At 52.4% G+C, this 18,694-nt stretch overlaps 4 protein-coding genes across 4 annotated transcripts; 2 read left to right on the top strand and 2 right to left on the bottom strand.

The window, feature by feature from the left end:
* Positions 1-634: 634 nt before the first annotated feature.
* On the bottom strand, positions 635-15,322 carry J4E79_000109 (uncharacterized protein; the record flags this gene model as incomplete). Its single annotated transcript, XM_049349027.1, has 1 exon — positions 635-15,322. One exon carries the CDS (start codon positions 15,320-15,322, stop codon positions 635-637), a length of 14,688 nt encoding a protein of 4,895 aa, XP_049215814.1.
* Positions 15,323-15,574: 252 nt separating this feature from the next.
* Positions 15,575-16,314, top strand: J4E79_000108 (uncharacterized protein; the record flags this gene model as incomplete). Its single annotated transcript, XM_049349026.1, has 2 exons — positions 15,575-15,790; positions 15,979-16,314. 2 exons carry the CDS (start codon positions 15,575-15,577, stop codon positions 16,312-16,314), a joined length of 552 nt encoding a protein of 183 aa, XP_049215813.1.
* Positions 16,315-16,701: 387 nt separating this feature from the next.
* J4E79_000107 (uncharacterized protein) lies at positions 16,702-17,412 on the bottom strand (the record flags this gene model as incomplete). The annotated part of the gene is made up of 1 exon (XM_049349025.1): positions 16,702-17,412. The coding sequence occupies one exon, from the start codon at positions 17,410-17,412 to the stop codon at positions 16,702-16,704; it is 711 nt and encodes a 236-aa protein (XP_049215812.1).
* A 374-nt stretch (positions 17,413-17,786) lies between these two features.
* Positions 17,787-18,689, top strand: J4E79_000106 (uncharacterized protein; the record flags this gene model as incomplete). The annotated part of the gene is made up of 1 exon (XM_049349024.1): positions 17,787-18,689. One exon carries the CDS (start codon positions 17,787-17,789, stop codon positions 18,687-18,689), a length of 903 nt encoding a protein of 300 aa, XP_049215811.1.
* Between the last annotated feature and the right edge of the window lie 5 nt (positions 18,690-18,694).

Below are 18,694 nucleotides of genomic sequence, written 5' to 3'. Positions count from 1 at the left end.
GTTCGTTCTGTGGTGCTCAAAATCAATAAAAAATGCGTAGATGAAAAGAATATCTCGTTCAGAAATAACGTGGTTCTTGACCAATGGGTATCCTTGAGGTAGGCACTTCACTCTGACGACAAGCGACCTTGACATTATTTCCAAGTATTGAAGCAAACATGACTAGCATTGCTTGTCGATACTCAGCTTCGGCATGACTCTTTGCGAGGTTACGAGACTGTGAGAAGGCTTGAACACATGCTGACCAATCCTGGAGGCGTCCACTCGGCATACCTGTCATCCCACCCTTTTTCACCCCACTCGAGCAAGTCATCGAGCGGATGACTCCGTCTCTTATCTCTCGCAATCAAGAACTTCTTGGCATATTTTTGCATGTGCGCTTTGTAGCTAGTTGTAATGAGTGGCTGTTGGTTGGATTATCCCAACCTTGCATACAATACAGCTAATGAGCGAATGTGAATTCAAACTACTAAGAAAGAGACTTAAGAGCACTTCAAACATTGAGTGGACAAAACTTTTGAACTGCTAACTACCGCTCCCTAATTAAATCGCCATTTCCTTGACTGCAAATGCAGCCAGATTAAACCGACCACCCACAAGTGCAAATACACATGCATAGGATGTAAGTACCTATTTAAGCACTCCCCGCAACTTCACCGAACCACTGCCTCAGTGCCCCAGCCAGTACGCCCGGTAACTCCCTCACATCCCTCACAACGAGATAGTACCTGAACGGGAACTGCTCCATGTACTTGTATCTCACAATTTTGCCCTCAGGCGTGAACACAGCAGACTGTAAATCCAGGATAGAAGTCTTGGCTTGATCCTTCACTGGCACAGGTGGCTGAGCACCAAGGTTGTCAGATGGCACAGGTGTTGATACCGACGGAGCGGTACCAGAGCTATCAATGATGATGAAGACGATCATCACACGCTCTTCTTGCGCTTTGCGAACGAGACGTTGGATTTCCGCATGATCGTCGCAGAGACCATCACTGACAATGAGCATTAATTGCCAGAGATCTTCACCCGCTGAACTCGATCCGTTCTGTCGCGCATCCTTGAATAGCTCCAAGCTCTTGTCGACCAGACCACGAACGTTGGTCTTTTTGGCGTCAAAGCCAAATTGCTCAAAGACACGTACACCGGCTTCGGAAGTGAAGGGCTTGTCAAAGTCATGCGCAACATTGACTTCGTCGCCAAAGCCTACGACGCTAACCTCGCCAACTTCTAGCATCGAAAGCGAGCGAGTAACAAGCGTAAGGGTCTTAAGTGCGAGTCCGCTGGCTCCGCTGTCGGCCATACTGCCACTGTTGTCCAATGCGATCATGACCTGGTAGCTTCTCTTGCTTGGCATGCTACGTCGCAGCCAAATCTTGTCGCGTTTATAACCTGATGCGATGTAGGGAATAATGCGCTTGAGGTTGAGTCGCTTTCCTGTGCGGAAGTCTCCACGAAGCTTTGTAGCGAGAGTGGGTGCAAGGATAAGGCGGAGATGCTCGGTCAGCTGTTGAGAGAGCGAATTTGTCGAAGCTTCGTGCGCAAGCCAGAGGGCGCGTGCAGAAGTGGGATCTATGGTATTTGGATCGAGGTGCGTGAGCGAGAGCTGGGCTTCGATGTTATCAGCAGACGACGTCGTAGACGAGACATCATCTTTGAGCGATACAGCATCGGCCATGTCTTCATCTTCTTGATCGGAAAAAGGTCGTGGTTCGCCGACGAAAGCCTGAGGCTGGCCTTCCATCGCATTCGACTGCGGCTGCTGAGCTTCTTGGTCTTGGTCTTGTTGCTGCTCAGGCTCCTCCATATCAAGATCTTCATCGGCACCAGTCCTCTCTTCGTCTTTGTCATCGGGGCGGGATGGCAGCTTGTCCTCCTCTTCATTCATTGGCAGAGCCATATCGTGATCCAACGTCTTCGCTTGATCCTCAGTTGCGGTGCCCAATGCTTGCGTATCGGCTCGCTGTTCTTCGTCACCAACGTGCTCAAAGTCCGCATCAGCCATGTCGATCTCTTTATCGATTTGCTGAGCTTGAGTCTCATCCATTTCTTTGGCGTCTTGAATCTGCTTCTGCTGGTTGTACCACTTCTCGAGCACATCGCCCAGTTTCTTGAAAGACTGCGCCTCACGAGATTCCTCAGGTTGGTCTCCCTGTCCTCCAGCATCTGGCGCCGCATTTTGCCCAAGTTGACCGTCCTCAGTTGTCGGTGCTTGTTGCTGTTCAGCTGATTCGCCTTCCTGGCCTTCGTCTTGGTTTGCAGCACTGGCAGATGTTTGATCATTCTTGTTCGTGTGAGCTTCTTCATTGGCTTCTGTACCCGCGCCGGCTTCGGCATTAGGATCGGCATGATCGGTGTCTTTCTGCTCGCGAGCCTCATCGTCCGGCATGTTTTCATCTGGAAGAGGAACAGCATCGTCATCGTCCATCGGCTCATCACCCTCGTCTTCTTGTCCTTCTTCTGGCTGTTCCTCATTTCCAACATGACCGGCTGTTTCTTTTTCCTCTTCGTCTTCCTGCTCTGGGCCGACATCTTCGTCCATGGTATCTGGCAGTGCTGGATCGACTTCTGGCTGCATGTCTTCTTCTGGCAGATCATCTCCCATGTCCATGTCACCAAGATCATCATCTTCCTTGCCTTCGTCATCTTGACCGTCCATGTTCAAGTCTTCTGGCAGTTCCAGTGTCTCTTCCTCTTTCGCATGCGGATCCATCTGCTCTTTCTCGCCAACGCCAACGTTCTCATCCTGCTCCTCGCCTTCCGTCTCCATTTCCTCGTCTTCCTCGCCCTCCTGATTTTCGTCCTTCTCGTCTTTCTCGTCATTCTTTTCGTCCTCACCACTCTTTTCCTTTTCCTTTTGCTCGGAAGCGACTTGCTCGTCTTGGTCTTCAGTTCCCACATCTTCATTGCCTTCTTTGTCCTTCGCGTCGTCTTCCTTGCCACCATCGTCCCACATCTTCTCGTCAACAGCACTCGGGCCGAGGTCATCGACACTGCCAACCTCACTTTGTGCATCATCATCTCCTTCCTCGCCAGACTCCTCGCCCTTATCTTCTTTCTCTCCCATCTCTTCCGTCTCACCTTCCATCTCTTGCTCGCCCATATCGACAGCATCTTCTTGTTCTTCAATACTGCCCTCACGTTCACCCTTCTGCTCCTGTGCCAGATCCTCGAGGTCTTCATCGTCTTCAATATCTTTGGAGATGTCTTCGGCACCTTCACCTTCGCCGAGGCCAGTTCCAGATTCAAGCTTATCGTCCTTGCCCTTCTGGGGATCGTTAGATTTCTCGGGAGGTTGACAGAAACCTTCCGTGCCAATCTGAATGAATGACTTCGACAGACGATGCAGTAGATTCGCAGTCGTTGCATGAAGCGCATCAAAGCGATTAACAATGTACTTGTGCGTCGCCACATACTGATGTAAGATTGGCTTTACGCATGCAAACAAAGCGACGATAACTTGCAGATTGGCATCTTCGTGTAGGTAATGCATCCTTTCGAGGAGCGTTTGTAAGGCTTCGCTGATTTGAGGAGAATGCAAGCCAACAAGCGCAGTGGCGAGTGCTTGTTCCTCCTTGAGGAGCCAGGACGTATCGTCGGTCGAGGTCGGTATGTCTGCCATCGCGGCCTCCACATCTTGCATTGAACCAAGGACAAGATCCAGAGAAGCGAGTACGTCTCGAGCATAAGACTCAACTGTTATGCGAATATCGATTAGAGATCTGACAGGATCGGCAGCGGGATACGAGAAAATGAATGGTTCAAGGTGCAGAAGCACTGTCTTTGCCATGTCGTTGTTGTTGACGGATGCGTTGAACGCCCGCTGAAGATCGGACAAGAAGGTTTTGACGGTGTTGTTGGCTTCTTGACGATCGATGGACTGGACTTTGAATGGGAGCTTCGGCGACTGGTCGTATGCATCGGCAAGGTTTGTAGCAGTACTGGTCCAACTGCGCATTTCATGAATCAACGTATCGAGCTCACTTGTCTTCCCGAGCCTAGCCTGAGCAGTCACCACATCGGCGGCGGTCTTGATCATAGCAGCAAGCCACCGAAGTTGCGGCTGTACAAAGCCTGAGACATCCACATGGTCGGAAACTAATGTAGCTTGACCGGGCGCCAACTGGCAGATGCTATCAACGAGTGACACAGGTGCTTTGATCTGTTCAAGACTGAGCGTAGCCTTGCTCAGCACACTGCGCTGTCGGATACAGGCATTTAGCAGGCCCTCTAAGTAGCCAATGCTTCTTGCTACGTCGTTTGGAGTCAGGTCACCAGAATGTTCTCTGGTAACCGCGCGAACCTGAGGCATGAGGTTGAGTGCTTTATGAAGGTAGTATTCAGCGGAACGTCCGGTCATGTTACCTCCCTTGACCAATGGAATAGTAGAGAGTATTGTCGAAAGCTCATCTTGCTTTGCTAGCGTGTCCACGCTTAGATTCGAGTTAATACCCATCCGCCGCAGCTCCTTCATCGTATCGGCGTAGAGCTTGCGCTTCTGGGTCTTGAGGTGTTGTACGGAAGCTTTGTTCTCTTCCGTGAGCGTCGTGGGTGTCGCCTTTTGCAACTCAAGTATAGAGCTTGAGATCTCAGCAATGAACTCGGTGATGTACGATGCACCGTCGACAGTATCGGCCTTTGGTGTTGTGAGATCGCGCATCATCGAGACTGTGATAGCAAGATTCTTGAAGCGAGCAGGCCTCTCATCCCAGCCTGGAATGCTCGTTGCACAAAGCTGGAGTCCTTCGTAGCTGGCAGCAGTACTAGCAGTCTCCAAAGAGACGTCTTGTAGCAGGTGATCTCCATCAGGGAAGCCAGCGCCCATAATCCCAGACACAGGCCGACTGAGTAGTGCCCTAAATCTGCGGACTAATTTAGTCAACTTGCGATGATTGGCTTTTGCACTCTGCTTTAGAACCTCAATGTTGGTGTCTTTCCAGCTTGCAAGCTTGATTACATCGGTCATCTGCTTCTCTAGAGTTTGACGACCCTTGGTAAGAGCGTCATGCACGGGCTTCTCAAGGCGCGAATAGTAGGCGAGGAAATTGTCGAGTGCATCGTGTACAATCTTGAAAGTGCCAAGGTCTTGCATGCGCATGCTTGCATGTTGGCAAAGCTGTCTTAGAAGCTTTATGCGCTGCTCGAAATGTCCAAGCGTTGTCGACTCAAAGAATCCCTCCAGCGTTTTGAGCAGATTCTTGACGTGTGTACGTAGACTCTTCTCATCTTCGCTGCACTCTGATGCGGCAATGATGGTCTCATATGCCACGAAGAACCAACTCTTCGCGTCGTCGCGATACTTCTCCTCTTCCATGTCGAAGAGTCGTGCCCAAGTGGTGAGCTCAAGCTCTCTCCAGCTGACGAGGAGATTGGTGAGATCATCGTAAAGGTTGGCCGTGCTATACTCTTTGCTGGCAACTCTCTGCCATTCGTGCATGTATGCATAAAGTTTCTCGGCCTTCGTGATGAACTTGGCCACAGGATCAACATGTCGAAACTCGAGGGTTTCGTCGCAAGTGCGCAGAACCTCCGAGAGAGTGGCATGTTCTGGCCAGATATTACGAATCTGGCGGTAGCGCGTCTGTATACGATGGATGAGCGTGATGAGACGCTTGGCCTCTGACAGATTAGGGTCAAAGTAGAAGTTATAGGTTCTCGCTGTGCCAATAGTCGACAGTGCGTTGACCTTCTTCTCAAGTACCAGGTATATGGTTGGCAAAGCATCTTCGTGTTTGCTATTGAAGCCCTTACCACCCGATATGCGGTTCACTTCAGTCGCACACCACTCTAACAATGATTTGATAGAATCTGAGGCATCCCGGTCTCCGCCAAAGATTTCGGCATGAATGTTGGCGAGTCGGACCGCATGATCCCGTGAGTTAGATGATAGTCGAGCTGAACTGACTACTTCTCCCTGATCTTCATCATAGTCCGGAAACAAAGTTGGGTCCTCTTCGTCTGCGTCGTCGTCCAGCCCACGGTACGTATACAAGCTGGAGTTTTGGGCCTCTTTCTCTTGGTCTTGGAGTAGCTTAGTCTTCCAGTCGACGTAGAAGCTAGCAAACAAGTCACGAATCAGGGCTCTAGCTGGTGATGTCGTCATGGCCGCGGGATCGGTTTTTATGAGTGTGAGCAAAGAGTAAAGGGTATGCCACCTTATATCGATAGCGTGTTCGCGCTGCCGTAAGCTCTCGTGCATGGACTGCAATGTCAATTCTGCCTTCTCCATTGGCTGAGTCCGCCCGAAGAATGGCGTCCTCGATGACATGTATGCTAAACTTCTGCTGACACTGCTTTCGACCCTCTTCTCTTCTTCTCTCCGGCCCATAGTGAGGCCAATTTGTAGGCAAGAGAGGAAGCCTACTGCTATGTTTGTGATGTCGTCGTATTCCCGATATCCTTCGGTGAGTCTTTGTGTGATGCGAAGGATGTTTTGCTGCAAGGTGAGATCACGAGCAGCTTCGTGGACGGACATTGTTCCGTTCAAGAGAGGCTGTGTAGTACTCAGTAGGTTTGTGAATTCGCCCTGTAGATCGTCGAGCTCGGAGATAACGGGGCGGACGATAGCCGGGACAGGCGGCTCTTGACCCATAGTATTGACCGCCTCTTCGATCCGACGGATGCGGAAACTTGTCGCTTCTCCAGTGAAATCGATTTGAAACTGTCTCAAAGTGCTGAGGGCATGCGAAAGAGAACTCTTTTCTGCGTTGAACATATCGCGTTCGATCATAGGCCGTAGCGCGGGATCGTGCGGGTAGTTTGGGACATACAGCCGCAAGCCTAAAAGGCCTAAGTGAGTCCACGCTGCAGCGTCAATATGAGAACCAGACAATGGATTGCAGTGTGCGATCCCGTCCTCTAGAGCCACTCGATAGGAATTCGGGATGTCCGCATCCGGAGATATTGCGACTGAGCCTCCAATCGCCGACCCCATAATCATACTAGAGTGCGATGCGATAATCTCGTGGTAGATGTCCTTGTAGATCATGTCTAACGCAGTCACCTGGCCCTGCGTTATGTGACAAGCGTCTAGTGACAGCTGTTGGGAGAGAACCTGTAATTCCGTTTCGAATCGGTCGAGCTGTGCTAGCTGTACTTCATCGACAGCGTGGAGCTTTGCAAATATGGCAGTGTGGGATCGGCCTTGTAGTACCATAGCGTTTGCTGATTTGCGCGTCAAACCAAGATGGCGATACAGTCTTGTGAACTGTTTCGATCCATGCTCAGATCGCTCGAATGCAAGATTCATGAGTTTCGTCGCTCGCCTGGCGAACAGGGCTGACCGTGCCCGCGTGGCGACAACAGCTGAGGTCAGACCTGATTGTCTGCTCGTATCGATGTCGTGGCGTGTTATGTCTAGGAACTGGCAGAGCCCTTCAAACTCGTCTTCGAAGTATGGAGTAATGAGCATATTATCTTCCCCGATTGTCTGCTCAAGGTCATAGATGGCCGCACTCAGACCAGCGATGAGTCCTTTGGCATCAACTTGGTTCTTTCGAACGAGCGTGAGGGAACTTGCAACCCTTTCGCGTAATTGTATCATCTCATCCACGTGCAAGGTTGACTGCCACATGATCGCATCGAGCCGGTCGGCTAAGCTTTCGAGCTCCAGAACAGCGCCCAGCTGAGAATGAGTTGTCGGTGTAGACGGTTTGAATACTCGCCAGATGTGTTCCATGCCCAGGCCAGTGGTTAACTGAACGTCAGATCCAAATGCAATCATCTGCTTAGCGAGTGTAGTACTCAGGGTTCGTGAGAGAGAACCCGACTCTTCGGTCATGGCAGGAGTTGCGGATGTTAACATCTTAAGATAAGTCTGGAACGTGGCGCGATCGAACGTGGACGCCGTGGTGAGTCCGTGGAAAGCCCAGAATAAGGTTCTCAATGGCTTCAGGAAAGCAACGTCACGATGGTGAGTTTGTTGAACTGTCGCCGAAAGGCCATCCACAACTTTGACAAGACCCTGCCAGTACGCATGGAGGAACGCCGGCAACCTTTGCTTTTCTTTGCGTCTTTCAAAACGAGCGGATGGAAGATCCTGGATAGCGTGTTGCATCTTGTGAAGGTCTAGCATGATCTCATACATCGACGCACTCCAGATGCTCGTTGCATTCGATCTTTCGGTACGGCTCAGAAACAGCTCGTTACCTAGAGGATGATAAGGGCGAAGTCTCATTGACTCATCATCATCAAGCAGCTTGTAAACCGCTGAGATATGCGTTGCCCACGTGCTTTGCAAGAATTGAGCATGTTGTGATATACGGTGCTCGAGACTTCCTTGAGCCTCTGCGGATAATAGTTGCGTGGTAGAATGGCCGTTGGCTCCGTTGAGTTCGACAAAAGAACTTGACACGAGACCTTGCCGGGCCTGCTTAGTGAAACTTGCCAACAGACTGGAATCTTGGAGTCCCAGATGCTCGAAGCGGTACTCCAATGTTGTTGGCAAATTCTCTTCTTGTTCTTGGAATTGGCGATACCGATACATGACGGAATCAAGTGGATACTGCACGACCGGTCGATCGTCTTTAGAAGCTTCATCGCCAGCCTCCAACAGACATATCTCAACGGCTCTGTTTCGCATCGCTCTTGACAGCTCGCCATACTTGGAATCCATTGTCATGAATACTCGGAAATTTGGATGAGGGCGTACGATGCGTGCTTCTCCATCGTCTGTAGAGTGTTCGTTGATCGAAAGGTAGCCGTTAGGCTCGAGTAGCGAGTTGAGTCGATCTAGAACAGCGCTTGAGCATAGATTTGCATTATCAAGAACAAGCCAGTTCCCTTCTTCGAGCGAGCGAATGAGAATGCCGTCGACCCATTGGAAACGCGCGCCGTCGATTTGTTGGCCTGAAGCTTGCAGTGATGATTGCAGCTTTTGAGCCAGCTCCGTCGCTTCGGGGCTCAGCCCCGAAAGCAAATCAAGGAAGTGCGCGACATTACTGTTGCCATGTACCAAAGACCCAGCCTGAAGTAGTTCCAACATCTGAAGATGGATGGCTAAGGGCTGCATGCTGGTCGCAATATGTCTTCGGACGAGCTGTTCCGCCTGGTGTAGACATTGATGCACCTCCCTTGTCGGATCCAACTGTTCATATCCGCCAACGAGGTCCATAGCATCGACATCAGCATTCATAGAGAAGGTGATTAGGTCTGCGCCGACGTAGCCTGCCAGCTGGCTGATCATGGTAGTCTTACCAGAGCCGGGTGGGCCCACGACGATTATCGGCCAATTCTGCTTCACGCTGACCAGAAGAGCTTCCATTGGTCCCAGCCGCGAGGTCCGAAGGGTCGACATGGCATCCGCACGTGCAACTGAAGTGTCGCGCGGTAATAGACCGAGGCCAACTTGTACTGTCATAGCGCTCAAGCTGTGAAAGAGACTTATGCGAGGTTCGTGAACCCCATACTGGTTCTCAAACAGCTTGCGAAGTCGAATGCGATCGCCCTCTGTGCGGAAACGCTGGGTGAATATAGTGTCCAGGAAATCCCGCGCTGAACCCGGGAAATCTGATGAAGTGAGAAGTTGCAGCCAGCGCAGTGTGTCGCGTAGATTAAACTCCCAAGGTGCGCCAAGATTACCAAATGCGCGACGGCTGACAACCTGCTCGTCCAGGTCTGCCACGAATCGGATAAGTTTTGCGACTTCTTGCTGATCGATTCCAGGGAATACCTTGTTACAGATGAGCGTCAGGTCTTCTGGGCGGAATATGTCGGCATATACGACGGTGAATCGGTTGACGAAGGAAGCTGGCAAACCCTTACGGCCACCGCCCTGGTGATGCGGATTCTGGGCTGCGAAGACTCTAAAATCTTGATGTTTGTGAAAGGTCTGGTCCAACTCAGATATGTAAACTTCGCCGCGGTGATCAAGGACCGCGTTGAGGCCTTCAAGTACTGACTGGGAGGCCAGGTTCATCTCGTCAAGGAGTACCCAATCGCCATTCTTCATTGCTTTGAGGAATGGAGCGTCACGCCAAGCGAATGTACCGGCGGCTCCCCCTTCGACAGGCACGTCCGATCCGAATAGGTCCATCAGATCTGTCTGCTCAGATAGATTGAGACGTGTCAAAGGTTTGCCAATCGATCTGGCTAAGGCAGTGACTAGCGTAGTTTTACCTACACCGGGGTTTCCTTCCAACAGGATTGGTTTTGGAAGTTGTAGTGCGCGAACTATCCGCATCGCGTTGGAGCGAGTGGTGGGTGCTTCAAGCGCAAAGTTGGACGCCAGCGAGGCTACCGACGAGAACTTGGGGATGGAGAAAGAGCCTAGTTGGAAAGAATGCTCCGTATTTGAGATGTCAATGGCGGCGAAGTACATAGGTGCGACATCTTGACCCAATAGCTTGCTCAGGTGATGTAGACATGTCCTCTTCTCATCATCGATAGTGGATGCAGAAATAGCAAGTAGACCTGCCGGGTTGGCACCAAGTGTGTCAATGAAAACCATGGCCGCACCGTGGGTAACTCCAAATATAGGATCGCCGTGTTTCGAGTCGTTGACGAAAGACACCCATGCTAAAGTATCACGGACAGATATTGAAGAAGCAACAGAGGTGTTGTACTTGTCATTGAACCATTGTGAGAACGAGACAATAGCTTCAGCATACTGAATCAAGCTTGGTCTCAGCTTCGATCGCACAATCTCGAGGATGTCGTCGAGGTCGGACATTGCTGGAACCCAGATCTCTGTGAAGCGGTTTCGAAGGGCTGGCGAGAGCTCCTTCTTACCGTAGTCTCCACCTGGGTTCATAGTAGCAAGAAACTGGAACCCATCGCTAGCTGTAATCATGGAGTCCACCGGACCTTTCTCTGCCAGCAGAAGGGAACGCGAAGGCTCGAGAACGCTGTTCAGGCGCTCAAGCACTGAGTCATCAGCTAGCGAGATCTCGTCCAGAAGAAAATAGTGGCCTTGCTTCATTGCGTACACCAAGCTACCATCCGCCCATTCAAATAAGGCACTTGCCTTAGCTCGACTGAATTGTATAGATTGGCGAAGCTCATCAGTGATTGCACTGGGTGAGTCATTAGTGATGTTGTCGTAAAGCGTCATAAGCTCTTCGAAACCCAGCGAGCCAGGGTCACCCTGAAGGCGTTCGCCCAGAGTCTCATGGAGTGCTTCAAGCACTTGCTCTCTTACTGATTCCTCAATAGCGGCCCGGTTTCTGATCGGTCGTTGCGCACCAATCAAGTCTCCAGTTTCAGTGTTCTGGTGAGCATTGACGATGTGGAGTCGGTTGTTGAATTGCTCTGCGAGTAATTGGCAGACAGTCGTTTTTCCGCAACCAGTCTCTCCGATAAGTAGAACCGGTTCATTGTTTCGGATAGCATGTGCAACAAGAACCGATAAGCGACGCATGGCGCGGGTCCAAACGATATCAGTGGTGACCATAGCCATACCATTGCCAAGCCCTTCGATGTTCGATAGGCTGTCAGATCTGAACAGTCGCTCTTCGTCTATCGTCACCCTCGGGCCCTTTTCGCTCATCACGGTCTCTAGAATCTTCTTGACGGCGACTCGCTCATCCTCTTTGCGCACGCGTTCAGCAAGAAGCATGTAACCGTTGTTGGCTAGGTCTTGGATTGTGTCTGCTTTGCGCTGAGCCCATCTGAATAGGTCTCGTAGTGTCGCAAAACTCTTCTGCTCAAAGATACGGTTCTCCTGTCGAAGTGTGGAAAGCTCCCGATATACCTTGACAATCCGCTTGCACCATGTTTCCGGAATCATGGTACGGCGATGTAGAATCTCCGTCAACTCTTCTACCGGTATGTCGTCGAAGTGTAGCTCCAGGAAACGATTACGGAAAGCTCTTGAAAGCACCTTACGTCCTCCGTAGAGACCAGCCGGGTTCTGTGTGGCGAAGAGCATGAAGTCTTCGTGTGGCCGGACGACCTCTTGTGTTTCTGGAATGAGTAGCTCTCGGTTGTCATCGAGCAGGCGATTCAAAGCTTCGAGAACATCTGTAGGCGCCAGATTGAGTTCGTCCAAAACGATCCAGTGGCCCTCACGTAGAGCTCGTACTAATATACCTTCTTGGAATGTGAGCTTTCCGTCAAGTCCGGAGATGTACGACCCTAGGTACTCTTGCAAGTCGGTGTGCTCATGGTTGTTGATGCGAACGAACTTGTTCCCTGATCGCTTGGCTAGGTACTCAATCATACTTGTCTTACCGGATGAGGTAGGGCCTTGGATCAACACTGGGTACTTTCGTGTGGAAGCAGCTCGAATGAGGTTGTCCATGTTGCGCTGAACAAAGGGGGTGATGATGTAGTGCGATTGCTCCTCCACATCATGCACACCCTGTCGGAGCCAGTAATGGCCCTGTCTGACGTAGCCTCGACCATCTGATGGTTGCTGAAGTGGCTTTCCGAGCTCAGCCTTTACGGAAGTCTTTTGCGGGAAAAGATGCTTGGTAATAAGCGGAGCGATCAGGTCTTCTGAAGCCTTGCCTAGGAAAGTCAAGAAACTCATGTGAAACCCTTCATACAGAGCCCGACGGAGAGTACAGAGCGGCGCAATATCCCTGGCGTATGACAACGTCCGTGTCAAAGTTCGCAGGCTGAAGTGGGCTTTTTGATCTGCGCCATCGACGAGCATGTTCGCTTTCGCAAGTTTTTGAATCTCAAGGTACAGAGTAGTGACATCGCGTGCTATGCGCACGATTGCTGGATCTGTTCCGTCTCCGCCGAGATATTTCTCCACGATGTTGCGCAAGCTCTTTTCGTCACCGTCTGGACTCTCGACGTATAGCTCAGTGAATCGCGATCGGATGCCCGGTGGGAGGTCCTTCTTGCCTACATCGGTGGCCGGATTCATCGCAGCGAACACTCTGAAATTGGGATGTGCGACCACACGTTCGACATTGCCAGTCTCGGTCAGGAGTATCGATGGGTTCCCATCTGGGCCGCCGCCCAAAAGATCAGTAAGCGCCTCTAGTGTGTCCGAAGACGCCAAGTTGATCTCATCAAGCAATACCCAATCGCCATTCCTAAATGCCTTGACGATATTGCCTTCCAGGAAAGAAAAGGCAAACGCTTCCGAGCCACTAGCAAGCTGCGCCTCCAAGTCGTGCAGATCAGCTGCAAATTTCTCCCATCTTGCTGTCGGGAAGTTGGCAGGTAGCGAGTCCATCTTTCGCTTCTTTTTAGGCTGACCACCATCAGGATCCGGAGATGACGTTTGCGATTCGTGTGATTTCCTGGCTGCATCAACCATCTTCAGAGCCTCGTGCCACAGTGAACAAACGCGCTTCCAATCGCCCTTCGCAACACGTTTTCCGAGCATTTCGATGAATCGCAAGTTCTTCTTTCGTGAGAAGGTGGTATCGAAGATTTCATCAAATTCGTCCTTGAGTGGAATAACAAGGCTGCGTACATTGACAGGCTTGAAGCCACCCAGCAGATCGCCGCTCTCGCTTTGTTGTGACAAGTTGAAGGCTACGAGCTTGCGACCAAGCTGCTCAGCCAGATACTGGATGCAGGTTGTCTTTCCAGTGCCCGTCTCACCCACTAAAAGAAGCGGTTCTTGACGATCGACTGCCACGGCCACCTTCTCAAGCAGGCGTAGGGTGTAGTCATTGGTTGAAAATGGCCGTGCTGAACCCGATTTCTTAGAAGACTTATGCTTAGACAATCGCGCTCGTCCAATCTGAATAGTGCCGGATGATGTAGTCTTGGAAGGCACCTGAAGCTTGACTTCGCGGTTCCTTAACAAGTGGTCTCTGCGCTGAGGGTCGATGTGTAACTTTTCTGCCACACAGGCCATGACCTTCGAACGCGCGCCTTCGGTACGCAGACTTCCCGCAAAGCAATCGAATGCCTCCATGAATATGTCGTCCTTTTGCGCGTTGCTGAATGATGCAGCCTGTCCAAGAAGTACCGCGATCCGGTCGCACCACTTGAGTAAGTCTCGTGGTGTCATGGCTCGAAGTGATGTACCATTCTCGGATGAGAATTTGGGATCTGAGTACAGGTCCAATAGCCGTGCATAGACCTCCATGATGCTGGAAAGATGCTTCTGCAACGCAGGATACTTTGCGTGTATCACCTGACGGAACTCCTCTAGATGAGGCATCTGCACTGTGACAGATTTCCAGAATCGATGGCCAATCATGTTCTGACGGGGTATGATCTCCTGGCCTCTTGGGTTAAGGGTGCTTCGCATAGTGGCGATGATGCGGAACCCACGCGCTGCTCGTATGGTCTCTCCTCTGCTGGGTATGAGTAGTTCACCGCGTTCTATGAGGGGTAGCAGCGTGCTGATAACCTCGTTTGGCGCCCGATCGAGATCCTCGATGAAGATCCACCGGCCTTCCCGAACAGCGGTAGTGAGTACTCCTGCGCGCCAGCTAAAGGTTCCCGGCTTAGCTCCGGTAGTGTACATTCCAATCAGTAGCTTTGCGTCACTTTGTTCGTTCAAATGAAGGGTAACCATTCCGTCGAGCTTGTTGAGCTGCCATGCGAGATGACGCGTAAGAAGAGTCTTGCCCGAGCCCGCGAGGCCCGTGAGTAGGATAGGGCTGGACCCAAGAAGTCCATGAGCGATCTTCTTTAGGTTCTCTTCTGTGGTGGCTGTCGAGACGAGCTGGGCAGGCCTCTCTTGGGATGGGCTTCCGTCCAACCGAGGCAGTAGAACACCATTGACGTTGACTGTATACGGCGATAGGTCCTGATATAAAGCGTTCGCGTACGTGTCTATCCCGGAAATCTCCTGGCCAATCTTGCTCTGTAGATGTTTCCACCTCTTCTCTTCCCAAAGCGACAAAAAGCGGTAGTCGATGTGCTGACCTTCCCATGGCCCCTCGATCTCCTCCTCTCCAAGGAATCGCTTGATCATTTCTTGGGTCGCAAAATCCGCCGTATGCGCGTATAAACAAAGCGTCCGTATGGCCAGGTACCGTACAACGCGACTCGTGTGCTGAGACAGGCGCTCCAAAGCAAGCGGTCGTACATAGTTAGTGAAGTTCTTGCAGTCGTAACTGACGAGTCGGAATGTTCCAAGAAGAACTTCGACAAGATCAACATCACTGGTAGCGCTCATGATTTCGATCGATGATATCGATCCGATGATTGGAGAATCAGAAGTATGGGCCAGAAATCGTTCCACGTGCTCCGCGAGGTGAGGCGCAAGTGGTAGTAATCGCCCAAAGGCCGCCACTTTCGCGTCGGTCTTTGAGCCAGACTGTACCCACCGCGCGCATAGCTCTGTGAGGAGACTTCCATGCTGAACAAGAATGTCGTCTGTGGATTCGGGCTTCAAGGCTTCCGTGGCAAGCGTGTTGATGTCGACCATTTTACCGGACTTGCGGGTATTGATTCGTTCCATTTCTGCAAGGGTGGGGTTGTGATAGGACTTCGGGGCGCCTTCCCATAGTTTCGACGCTTCAGTATGTCCGGGAGGTGGTGTTGTGGCGGTGATGTCTGAAGGCCTCGAAGTTCTCTAACTTTTTTGCGGGTCTGGGAACGCGCCAAGACGCCAACCCAATTAGTCGTAATCCGCTCCGCAAAATCTCATGATGGCAGGCACGCCCGCAACGTACAATCATCACCATCGATTCACGCCTTCCCCTCCAGCACAATGGCAGCACCGGCATCCCGCGCGCTCAGGCGCTGTATCTGCACCGCGAAGCAGTCCGCATACGTACGACCGACCGTTGGAGCCACACAGCAGAGGATACAGCGGAGATGGCAGTCAGATGCGGCAGCTCCCACAAATCCAAAGATTGCGACGATCGTGGATCAGATTAGTCAATTGACTCTGTTGGAGACTGCAGACTTGGTATCGACGTTAAAGGTACGGTGACATGCTACGGGGGTGGGAAGGCGACCATCGGAAGCCTGTAGTGGCACGCATACAATATGTAGAGCATGCCCGTCTCCACACCTGCATTGTGTTTAAGGGAGACAGGCCTGGCTTTAAACCGTTTCGCCACCGATGATAGATGCAGCGACGTTCAGGTTGTCCCACTAACACTTCGCCAGACTCGTCTGAACATACCCGACATGCCTATGGGAGGATTTGTCGCTGGTCCCGGAGGAGGTGCCGGTCCCGCGGCCGCAGCCCCTGTCGAGGAAGAAGAGGCCGCGCCCGCCGCTCAAGAGAAGACACTTTTCAACCTCAAGCTCGAGAAATTCGACGCCGGCGCGAAACCCAAGGTGATCAAGGAGATCAAGGCCATGTTAGGCTTGAGTTTGGTGGACAGCAAGAAGTTCGTTGAGGGAGCACCGAAGATGATGAAGGAGGGTGTGCCAAAGGAGGAGGCGGAGAAGATTGTCGAGACGCTCAAGGCGCTGGGTGCTACAGTTGTCATGGAGTAGGGGCATGCTATAAGCGGCGAAGAGCAGGATCCGGGAGAGAAGGACGAATACTGTATCATAGCATTACGTTTGGGCGTGTACAGATATGTTTGGAATGACCATGGATGTATACAGTTTACTCAGAATTCCAACAACAATGTGGGCGTCATGAGACAAGCCCGTGGTATCTCTGCCCCAACGCCTAGGCCATGCTGTGGCAATGTCTGTCGCTCCCAATCAACGCCGTAAATGCAGATCAGCTACCGCCTGCCCACCATGCCAGGAACCATTTCCGACTGACACGGTCTTGGAACTTTGGCTACCCTCATCTTCGCTTGCCTGTTCCTCGTTCGCAGCAGCTCTGGCCGCTTCCCATGCCTCAATTTTCTCTCGGTCTTTGTCAGGATTCTATCCGAACTCAATAACCTTCCTCCTCTCCTCGGCATCTTCCCTCGCGGTAACGTAGTCGTCCTCGTTGATGTCGCTGGCCTCATCCCATAGCTTCTCCAGCTCCTCGTAGCCGTCTCCTGGCACCGCCCAGATACTCTCCCGCAACCTCTTGTGTCTCTCCCTGTCCTCCTCAATCCTCTGTTCAATCTGACGTTTGTCCATTCTTTGCCCTCCATTCCGACCGGCAGAAGCCGGAAAGCTGTCTTTGGGGTCGGAGGTATCTGTCGCCATGAAGGGATGCGCGACTTCTCTCGACTTCAGTACGGCCTCGAGTTCTTGGACAGTCTCCTTCATGAGGATGGACAGGTTCTCGAGCGTCTTGAGGACTTTGCGAACGACGCGGATGTTGGCGCCTTCTTCGCCTACGACGCATTCTACAACAGCCAGTATGTCTCTCTGCAACATGCGGACGTAGCCCATTGCGCTCGCATCGCCCGAGTTGTTGTCCCTGACGGCGTATTCGCAGAGGCATTCGATGAAGAACATGATGTTCGCGCGGGTGTTCATGTTGGTGCGTTCGAGTTGCTCGAGGATGCAGGAGTGGAGGTCTTCGTCCATTTCACGGTTCTTCAACGCGTAGAGAGCGGCCTTTTGGAGCGACGTGTGGGATGCGCTGAGGTGGGAGAGCAGCGTCGTGAAGCGTTGACGGACCTCGAACGGGTCGGCCATGGTGGAGCTCGGGCTTGCGCACGTCTTTGGCTACTATGGGCCCGGCGGTAGTCTTGGTGGTCTGGACGGCAAGGTCGTGTGGAGCGTCAGGCGGAGAGCTTGGGGAGGTGCGCGCATATCGTCGGCCATGGCCATAGCTCAAGATTTCTCCAAGCCAACCTTGGAACGTGGGGAAGGCGCCGATCTCGCGCTCCCGAAACGCAGCAGCCCTCGTCCTTCGCGTTTGCCCAACAGTGCCCACCAAGACGCCCACGGCACTCATCCACCATGGCGACCACACAAGAAGCCAAGCCTCTCACGTTGACTGTCCTCGGCTCTGGCACGTCGTCTGGCCCACCCCCCAACCACAGCCATCGCTAACAAGCCCAGGAACCATGGGCATCGCGATAATGGGCGGCGTCATGGCCTCGCTCGCCTCTGCCAGGACGAGAGCCTCGCTCGATCCCGCCTCTGCCTCTGCCTCTAAAGACGTGCCTAACCTCTCCAACTTCATCGCCTGCGACCAATGGGCCCCCGCCGAACAAAACGTCCGCAAAGCCCTCGGCCACTACAACTTCCCCCTGCAGACGCTCACAAACCAGAACCTCAAGGGCGTGCAGGAAGCTGACATCGTACTGCTGAGCTGCAAACCACATGGCTTCAAGACGATTCTGGGCGAGGAGGGCGTTGGGGAGGCGCTGAAGGGGAAGGTGCTGGTCAGCATCCTGGCAGGCGTGACGCGGGAGCAGATTGAAGCTTTCCTGTATCCCCACGGGCCGGCGAAGACAGAAAACGCTTGTCGCGTGGTGAGGGTCATGCCCAACACTGCGTCTTTCGTAGGAGAGTCCATGTCTGTGATCCAGACTTCGGACCCACCCCTCAGTGAGGCGCAGTACAAGCTCGTTGAGTTCGTCTTCAGCTCCATCGGTCGCGTTACGAACCTCCCTCCTGCGAACATGGATGCCGCGACCGCGCTGTGTGGCTCGGGTCCAGCTTTTTTCGCACTGATACTGGAGGCGGCGGCCGATGGTGCGGTTGCCATGGGCCTACCAAGAGCAGAGGCACAGATGATGGCTGCGCAGACCATGAGGGGAACCACTGGGCTCGTGCTAAACGGCGAGCATCCAGCGGTGCTGAAGGATAAAGTCTCAACGCCTGGTGGTTGCACCATCGGTGGGCTCATGTCTCTCGAGGAAGATGGCGTCAGGGGCGCCGTCGCAAAGGCAATTAGGGAAGCGACTGTCGTCGCATCGAGATTGGGTGGTGAGCAGAAGGAGTTTGTAAACCACAGGCGGTAAATATG

Source organism: Alternaria viburni (assembly GCF_023758015.1).
Source record: "Alternaria viburni strain BMP 2772 chromosome Unknown scaffold_1, whole genome shotgun sequence".
Taxonomy (NCBI): domain Eukaryota; kingdom Fungi; phylum Ascomycota; class Dothideomycetes; order Pleosporales; family Pleosporaceae; genus Alternaria; species Alternaria viburni.
Note: the sequence above shows the minus strand (reverse complement) of the source record. Positions and strands in the feature narration are given on the sequence as shown.